Source organism: Neurospora tetraspora (assembly GCF_033439725.1).
Source record: "Neurospora tetraspora strain CBS 560.94 chromosome Unknown B0H65scaffold_10, whole genome shotgun sequence".
Taxonomy (NCBI): Eukaryota; Fungi; Ascomycota; class Sordariomycetes; order Sordariales; family Sordariaceae; genus Neurospora; species Neurospora tetraspora.
Window position 1 is genome coordinate 551,024 of NW_026944392.1, and position 9,455 is coordinate 560,478.

Here is a 9,455-nt window from a genome sequence, read left to right on the forward strand (position 1 = left end):
AAAATTCTTTCTTCGGAAATAGTTCCTTAATTTATAGAAAGGTTATTTACTATAATACTCTATCGCGCTCTTCTTACCGACTCTAATAAATTTAAAATTATACGTTATACCCTTATTCTTTCAAATAATTTTATTATATTTATTAAAGAGAACAATATTCTAATATTTTACTCTAAAATTCGTAACGTTTTTTTTAGTAATTCTTATTAATATTGAATTGGAGAGTCCCGTAATCTCGTACGGGAGGCCCTCCTCGGCCTATATTAAATTAATCACCTCTCTAACTTATAGCCCTAATCATATTTTTCTAATTATTTTATTTACCCTTTCCGAGCCTTTTTTATTTACTATTTTCCGCTGTATATTTCCTAGCCCAATTAATAATTCTTCTTCTACTAGCCGTTATCTTACTACTATTAAAAAAAGTAAAGGTAAAAAAATCTTTATTAGTCAGCGTCTTATTATTATTAAGAAAAATAAAAATAAAAAAAGTATTTTCCCTATTCATTAAATTTAAAGCCCCCGTAGTTATAGCCTCTCTTAAAGTTTATTATTACCCGTATATTAATAAATTAATAGTTATTCCCCGCGAAGCTTTTATAAATATTCGCTTTAAACCTACCGTATCGGCCGCCTGTACTGACCGTACTACGGGTATTTCGGCTCCCGGGCCTATTTTTCCGGCGGCCTATCGGCATTACCCTATAAATATAATACTTTAAATTAGGTAGTTACGGGTAATCCTTCTAAGAAGTATAAATAGGGATTAAATCCTTTAGGACAGGTTTATTTAATTATACTTTCTATTTAGATATATTGTCTTATTAATTACCGATTCCTTAGATTTCATTTTTGATAACCTTTCGGCTTCTTATTTTAATTAGTATATAAACTATTAATTTATTATAATTATTATAGAATTTTAATATTATTTAGGAGGGAATTTTCTTTTTAGAATAATTAAATTCATTTTTAATATTCTTAATTTAGTCGTCCTATTTCTTATAATATCTTCATTTAGTCTTGTAATGTTTAGAGAGTGTTTTTTATGTATTATAAAAGTATTTTTCTAATTTCTAAATATTATATTGGACGGGCTAACCCGTTTCTTTAATTAAGAATTTCTATTCTATCCCTTCTCTTTTCTAATTTATTATTTCTTTTACTTTTTATTCGTCTTAAATCTTCTACTAATTTTGGTAATGATTTATTTTTAGTAACTTTACTCCTTATTTTTTAGGGTTCTAGTAAGTTTATAAGGAAAATATCATGTATCGGTAGTATTATATTAACAAGAAGATTTAATATATTTATAATTTAATCTTTTATTTACTTTTATTTTAATAAATATAGGAGTTAATTTACAATTTTTAAATTTAAAATTCTTTATAGATAGTCCTATTAAATTTCTAAGTCGGAATTTTATTAACGTATACTATTTATTATATTCCTTTTATTGAATTTTAACGGCCTATTCCTAATAGCGTTTCATGGTTTTATATACTTATTCTATTTTTTAAAGCCTTTCCTTCACTCCTCAGACCTATAATTCGTTTTAGTCTTCTATATATTTAACCATATATAAGTAATATCTATAAAAAGCTTCGAACGGCAAAACCCTAATAGTAGAATGTACTGAATTATTATAAATAAATTCGGCCTCTTATACTTAGCGTTACTTATAGTAGCGGGTTTCCTTCTAGGGCGTTAATACGAAGGAATTCTTTTAAAATTTAATAGAGGCGCTCGGTTTAATTATTTATTTATAAATAAAATGTAGTAAATAACTAACGTAGGATACTCTGGGTCTTAGTAAATTCTTTTTAAAATTCGCTTATAAATAATTTATTTTAATTATTAATAATCCTTAGGGGGGAGCTGAAACGATATTTAATATACTTATATAGGAGGTTGGCTATTCTCGTTGTATTTAGGGTCTTAATTCTTAGGATAAAGAATCCTATTTTTATAAATTAATCGATAACTATAAGGATAATATTATATATTTTACCGTTAGTCCCTTAATCTGGTAGGAAGTTAATAATAAAATTAATATTAATTTTTTAAAAAGGTTATTCAGGTAGCAGTAAAGATTAGAAATCTCTATGCGGCTTATATTCAAGACATTAAATATCTTAATAAAGTTTATATTAAATAATATATTCCTTTACGTCCTTTACAAAGTTTTTCTAATAGAATTTCCTTTTAATAAATTCTAAAATTTTTTAATTTTTTATATAACCGGGCTTTAAGTCATTACAATAAATATATATCATTTTTTTATATATTAATTCCTTATTAAGGATTACTAATTATTCCTTAAAATGAAAAACCCCTTAATTATTTAATTTATACCCTTTAATTGTCAAACTTTTAATTCGTATAATTGCTGATAAGTTGGTAATATTAGGGTCCTTAAATTAGAATTCTTTTATGATAATATAAAGTTCCTAATTTACTTATACTATAAAGAGTAGTTTTCTATATATTAATTTATAAGCGACCTTGTTTAAAGTAATTTAAGGAAAAGGATTATCCTTAAGGTTTAATATAACTACTTTTAACACCCGGTTTATTGCCGATTTAATAATTTTCTTAATTTATTTAATAAATACGTACGTTACTATCTTTTTACTACACTGATACCTTATTTTAGAATTGAAGTACTTTTAAAAGGATACTAATAATTATGAAATTGAATTAAGGTTTTTTTAACGAGTAAGTAGGATATTACTATATTTTACTTCCCCTTTTATATAATTTACACTTCCTAAATAGTCCGTTCGTAGGGTTCGTAGCATTTAACCCATATTCTATATCGAAATTGAATTATAATACTTAATATATTTATTACGCTAACCTTCTTCGGAAATCCTTCGCTAGGGATTTTATAATATGTATTAGGGCCTAGTAATTTATAAATATTAAAAATCTCTCGGGAAGTCCCTCTAAGTAATAATTTTAATACTTTAAATTAATTACTATAATAAAAAATTCTTATCACCCCGTATGTTAGCGCCGTTCGGTATCTATCAATTTCTTCGAAAAGAAAGTTATTAGGTATTATTAATCGTCGATCTTCTAAAATAGAATATTTAAAATAGTTTTAATAGAAGCGTCTATTTCTACCCTTATTTCCTACGAATAGTCTTAATATTAAAATATAAGCGCTAATATAAAAACGTCCTTTAAGATTTAAAATACTTTATTAACCTCCCTTAACTATTTCAATAATCTAATCTTCTTCCAATTTTTACTTCCCTTTAATAAATCCGTAAGAGGGGCTTTTAATTTAGAATATTTATAAATAAAATACTAATAAAAATTAGCGAACCCGAAGAATACATAAATATTACAGTACGATTCTAATATTAATTATTCTTTAATTACTACGACCCGGGTCGGGTCTATTATAATCCTTTCCGTCGTTATTCAGTAACCGAAAAAATTAATATATTCTTTATAAAATTCGTATTTCGAAACTTTAATATATAATTAAGCGTCCCTTGGCCGTTTAAAAATAAAATTGAAATATTTATTATATTCTTGCTTAATTTAAGAGTAAATTAAAATATTATTAAGATAAATAATATAAATTCGTTTAATTAGGCCCGCCAAGGCTTTATATATATATATTCAAAATATAGTAGGTGTATTAGTTAACCCGAATAGTATTATAATATATTTAAAATGACTATATTTAGCTCTAAGTACTATTTTCTACTAATCTCCCTCTTTAATCCGAATATAATAATATATTTCCTGTAAATTTACTTTAGAGAAGACTTTAGCGCCTAATAGCCGATCTGTTAATTCTCTAATTAGAAATAGCGGGTATTAATTCTTAATCGTTATTTTATTTAAATTAAAATAATTTATATATAAGCGTAAGAAATTATCCTTCTTCGGAATAAATAAAACTAATACCCCCGCTAGGGTTTTTAAGTGTTTAATCCTCTTTATACGTAGGTTCTCTTTTAAGTAATCCTATAGAGTGTTTAATTATACCTTTAAGAAGGAGTATATTATTTTAGATGGTACCTTTTTGTCTTCTTTAATTCTAATTTCATATTCGGTATTAAAGAAGGTCGGTAGCGATTTTATTCTTTCTTCCGAAAAATATAATTCGAATTCTTCTAAGGCGGGTAGGATAATTACCGCCCTATTAGCGTTATTTTCCTTATTATTTATATTTTTAATAATAGGACTTATAGGATTATATATAAATATAATATTAGTAATAAAAGTTCGTTGGCTATATATTATATTACGCGTAAAGATTATTAGGTTTATTCTTTATAGTCTATTAAATTCGAATTTATTAATATGTATATATATAATAATACTTTCCGAGCCTATACATAGTATTAACAATAATACCGGTAGTATTTTGATATTTTTATAGATTGTATAGAAGAGTTAGGTTGTTGCCCATTCCTAGTTTATTCTATCCTTTTTTTAGAAAATAATTTCGAATGCTCTATAATAACGTATTTTTCCGCCGTTCGTATTTATTAATATTAATAATATTATTATTTCTACTTATTTTAATTTATACCTTCTTATACAATTCTTATAGATTATATTAATTTTAGCTTCCGTATTAAGGTTTATACCGACCCTTAATCGGTAACCCTTTAACGAAATTACTATTACTATTATTCTAACCGGGCTATTTCTTCCGGCCGTCCTAAACCCTTCAATTATTGTAAATCATAATTTATTTATAGGGTTTAACCTTTTAACAGCCCTTTAAAATCGGAGAAGTAACCAGTTTTTTTTTCTTTTTAAATTTAAATTTAGTAGTAATATTTTAAACGCAAACTCCATCGTAGGACTTATTATAGGATTCATGATATTCTTCAATTTTAAATTTCTTAGGGTAATTTTTAATAAGATATTCCTTTTCCTTATAAATATAAGATTCCAGCCCTAGACCTCTAGAATTTATCTTTATCTAATTAAAAAATTGTTCCTACTTCTAATTATTACGAGATTTATTTGAATAGTCCTTAAAGCGTTCCGATTATTTAGCGTTCAAATTATTCAACGACTTTTAAAATTATTAAAACTTTTTACATTTAAATAAATCTCTTTTACGTACATTTTTTTTATAATCTTCTAATTACTAATTTAATACGTTCTAAGCTACATCTTAAGTATTTTTAATCAGGATTTCTATATTCTAGAAATATTAATATATTTCCTTTCTTAATTAGAAGAAGAAATTATAAACTTAACTTTTATTACCGGAAACTAATCGGTTTAAGCGTTAGTAATTAATTTAATATTATTCCTATAAAACTTATAAATCCTTATTATTATATTGCATTATTTAATAATAGACCTGTTTAATTTCTAATTTGTAGTATTCTAATATAATATATTCCTTACAAACGAATTATAGGAACTCTTCCTAAATCCCGTCTTATTTTTAACTATTTTTGTCAGTAAACTTTATAGGGAACGTTTACTACGAAATAGCGATTTTATTATCGGCTTTTAAAAGCGCTTATAAAACGAATTAGAGGTCTATAGTATTCTTATAAGTTTAATTACTTACTTCTAAACGTTCGATCCAATTTTCAATTTCAAGATTAATATTATTCAGTTATAAAATATATATATTATAAGTAGGTATTCGGAAATTAAGCGGTTCTTTATCCTCCTTTTTTGCTATTAAATTTATTATTATTTTATATAATTTAAAGAACATTTCTAAGGATTAGGAGATTAACTCTTTAATTAGGGGGTTAATTCTTTTCAAATAGGAATAGTATTTGGGAAGAATATTCCGACTGATCCCTATTAATTTTTGAAAATTAAAGCGAATTATTAATTAAATATTATAAATTCCTTAAAGAAAATTATAATTGGGTAATTTAGGATAATTCTACAGAGAGGAACTTAAATCGGCGGTCCGTCGGTCCGGATTTTCTTATAAATAAACGGAAACCTTTATAGTGTCGTATTAAGTTAACTGAATAGTAACAAGCGATATATGTATTTTTACGCTCCGGGGAATATTCCCTATATTAATATAGGCTATAAAAGTAGTAAGTGTAGAACGTATATAAATTTTTAGAAAAATAACGCCCTAATTTTCGGTTCTATAACGTTTTCTATAAAAAAGCCCCTTCGAATTTAAACGAAAATCAATTTTAATTATAATCGTTAATAACCAATATATTAGTAATAATATTAGTAAAGAATTTCCCAATTTACGTAGTCGAAGGAATATTTCCGTCGGTCGAATATATATTAGTATTTTTACAATTTTAAATTTCGCTATTATTAGCGTTATTCCAAACCTCTTCGGCGATAAATGTATTTTCGCCCGATCGTTCCGGAGTATTGTATTTAATTATAAGTACTTCCGGCGTTACCTCCTACTCCGAAGAATAATTTCGGTAATATACGGCCGTACTTTTTATATAAGTATTTTCCTTTCTGGTATTAATTATATTCCCGGCCTTTGTAACGATATTTTAGAGATTTGAGAATTATAAAATTATAATATAATAAAGTAAGAATATATTTAATATACGATAGTAAATCTATTCTAAAAAGTAGATTTTAACTTAGCCGGTAAAGAATATCCGGCTAGGCTATAAAAGTTTTTATTTTATATACGAACCTTTAGTAGGCCCGGGACCCGGCGCCCGGCCTCCGATTATACGCCTCTATCATTATTGTACCTACTCTATTACTTATTATAACAGCCCCTTCGCCCCGCCTTATAGTTCTTATCAATCTATTATAACGTTCCGCTCTTTGGGCCTAGTTCCTAAGCCCTCCGACACGATAACCTTATGAGAAGATTTGCTAAAGGTTTAAAGGGGGAAGGAAGGTTCTTATATCCCTTTGGCGGATTGTCTACTCTGAGTTATGGAAGTTCGGAGAATAGTATTATAATTTTATCGCTAAATGGGCGTTCTGGTGTTGAATGAGGTGATTTGATTTGATCACGACAAAAGATCGGTATAGCGAAGCGGTCTGACTTGATCGCGACGGGAGTAGTATAGCGAAGCGGTTTGACTTGATTGCAACGGAAGAAAGCGAAGTAATTTAATTTGATTACGACGAAAGATGTAGCGAAGTAATTTAATTTATCCGGATTACAACAAGGTTGGTATAGTAGTTGCAACGAGGGCAAATAACGAGACGAAACTATTTCGTTGTCTCTTATCGCTCAAAGCGAATCGGGAATTGCTGTAAACGTTGCGGAGAGCGTAAACGAAGGTATTCGGATGAATGCGCTTTGCGCGAGAGGGTTCATAACCTCTTAGACCGTCACGAAGTAGGGATAAAGAAGGCGAGAGAGAAGTTGATGTATTCAGAAGGAAGACAAGGCTACGAACGAACGCGGGGAAAAGCTAGCTAAGGAAGGTGGTGCTAGGAAGTGGGCCCAGCCCGGCAGGCAGGCGGCACGGCTGGCACGGCTGGCCGGCTGGGCACAAGAACATGTTCTGGGATCGTGCTTCGGAATCTGTCACCTTTCCAGATAGCCAACTGTATAATACATGTAGTTATATACTTCTCATTCCAAGGCATACTTCCTCAATAGGTATGATTTTCATTACTTCTGTAAAACACTTCTCTTTTCACTATCTCTCGACACCATCCATTCTTTCCTTGATGACATGATCCTTCCCCTTCATATCACACACATCAACCAAACCCTAATCCTCCAATTGCACCCCCCCCGGATGCCCAACCCGACCCGGCCCTCCTCCAGCGCCCTACGAAGAAGGGTAGAAAGCGCAAAGTGCGTACCGTTTCTGCTCATTTTCAGCAGCCTGCTCCTCTTTAGCAGATGGCTCCTCTTCAGCAGCCGGCTCCTCTTGATCAGCAGATGGCCCCTCATCAACAGATGGCTTCTCTTGATAGCTTAGCTTCTATGGGTCTCAGGACTTGCACTAATTGCATGAAGCGCCCACAGCGCGCAGCCGGCAAGGTGTGGGAGGAATGCTTCGGTAGTCCCACCGCCCAATGGCGGAGCGAACTGAAGAAGGGAAGGGAGTAGGAAGAGAGAAATCTCATCCCGGCACTGGAAGTCTTAGATGATACGGGCCTTCCCACGGAAGAGGTGTATACCGTAGCGGGAAAATATGCTAGGGAACAAGCCTTCTTAGGCTTACTACGGCTTTCAAGACTTGTAATTTCAACAAGCCCTGTTGAATTTATAGGCCTTGTTGCGCGAGGGAGGCGTCTGATTGGTTAATCCGGATATCTGCTATAGACGTTCGCTAAAAGTCCCAAGTTCAGCGCACTGCTTTAGTGCCCTCGAGAGTGCCTTCTTTCCTAAAGTTCATTTTCCCTTGAAACTCCACCACCCTATATCAAAGGAAAGAACGAAGCTCGCCTTCAATCAATTGGGCCAGTAGCTTAATAGTTCTTATCGTCGCTCTCATTCTTGTGATTGCCAGTTCGATTCCAACTAGTGACAGCTTTTTTTCCGTCGCGCGAAAAGTTTCGCGCGGACCGGGAAGTATGAATACCCTCATCCGGACTTTAAAGCCAAAATCTAAGACCACCAAAAAGACCACTATAACGACCACTAGCCAAAGACCCCTATAAGGCCTTCTGCCTAAATCCAACCAATCAGAGCCCTCCCTCAGCTAACAAGGCCTGTAGATTCAACAGGGCTTGTTGTATATAATAACCCCAGATATGCAACAAGGCCTGTAATGCTCAACAAGGCCTGTTGCGCCCCTTATATTCCCGCTGCGGTATCGACGTACACCGTCATCGTCGAAGCCATTGTCGGTACCCCCGTCGTATTCCTTCACGACGACCATAGGTACCCAACCGGCTTGTGGGCCGTAGAACGTGCCCCAATTGCATGCACCGCCCTCAGAGGGCCCTCGGCCAGCACTGTCAACGGTGCTTCAACGCTGCCCATGGCATTCCGAACCCTCCCGAGGAGAATGGAGCGATCCATGAGGGCATGGCGGAGTAAGTTTGAACGGATGGGAAGGTGTCAAGCGGAAAGCAATTCGGAAGGGTCCATACAGCCATCCGTTCGTGAAATCACGTTGGAAGCAGGAGCGACCCTGTCATGACGCTTGATACAGGATTGCGCAAGAAGGATGTCAGTGGGTCCCGATTTGGTTTGTAATAATCTATTCATTTTTGTTCTAAATCTATACAAATTTTAGGATCCCCATCACAAAATTCTTTAATACCTAAAGAAAAATTATTTTTTATCAATTTTTTCTGTATTTAACAAGCCTAAGCCTACACGTGTATATATTTTATAGCTTATACAAATTAAGATAGTGCTACTTTGTAATATACTTTTCATTATTTTATATTTTCATTTAAAGATTCAAAATTTATTATATTAGAAAGGGCGAAAATTCCTACCGCAAGAGTAGTCTTAGAATTTTCGTTATTTCCCAATCTTCATATTAAATATAAATCCTTTATAGTCATAATATATAACTCTCCTT

At 31.5% G+C, this 9,455-nt stretch overlaps 1 protein-coding gene across 1 annotated transcript; it reads left to right on the forward strand.

Annotated features, from left to right (window-relative positions):
* Positions 1 to 8,672: 8,672 nt before the first annotated feature.
* On the forward strand, positions 8,673 to 9,121 carry B0H65DRAFT_543245 (uncharacterized protein; the record flags this gene model as incomplete). The annotated part of the gene is made up of 2 exons (XM_062829219.1): positions 8,673 to 8,958; positions 9,078 to 9,121. Exons 1-2 carry the CDS (start codon positions 8,691 to 8,693, stop codon positions 9,119 to 9,121), a joined length of 312 nt encoding a protein of 103 aa, XP_062676774.1. The 5' UTR covers positions 8,673 to 8,690.
* Between the last annotated feature and the right edge of the window lie 334 nt (positions 9,122 to 9,455).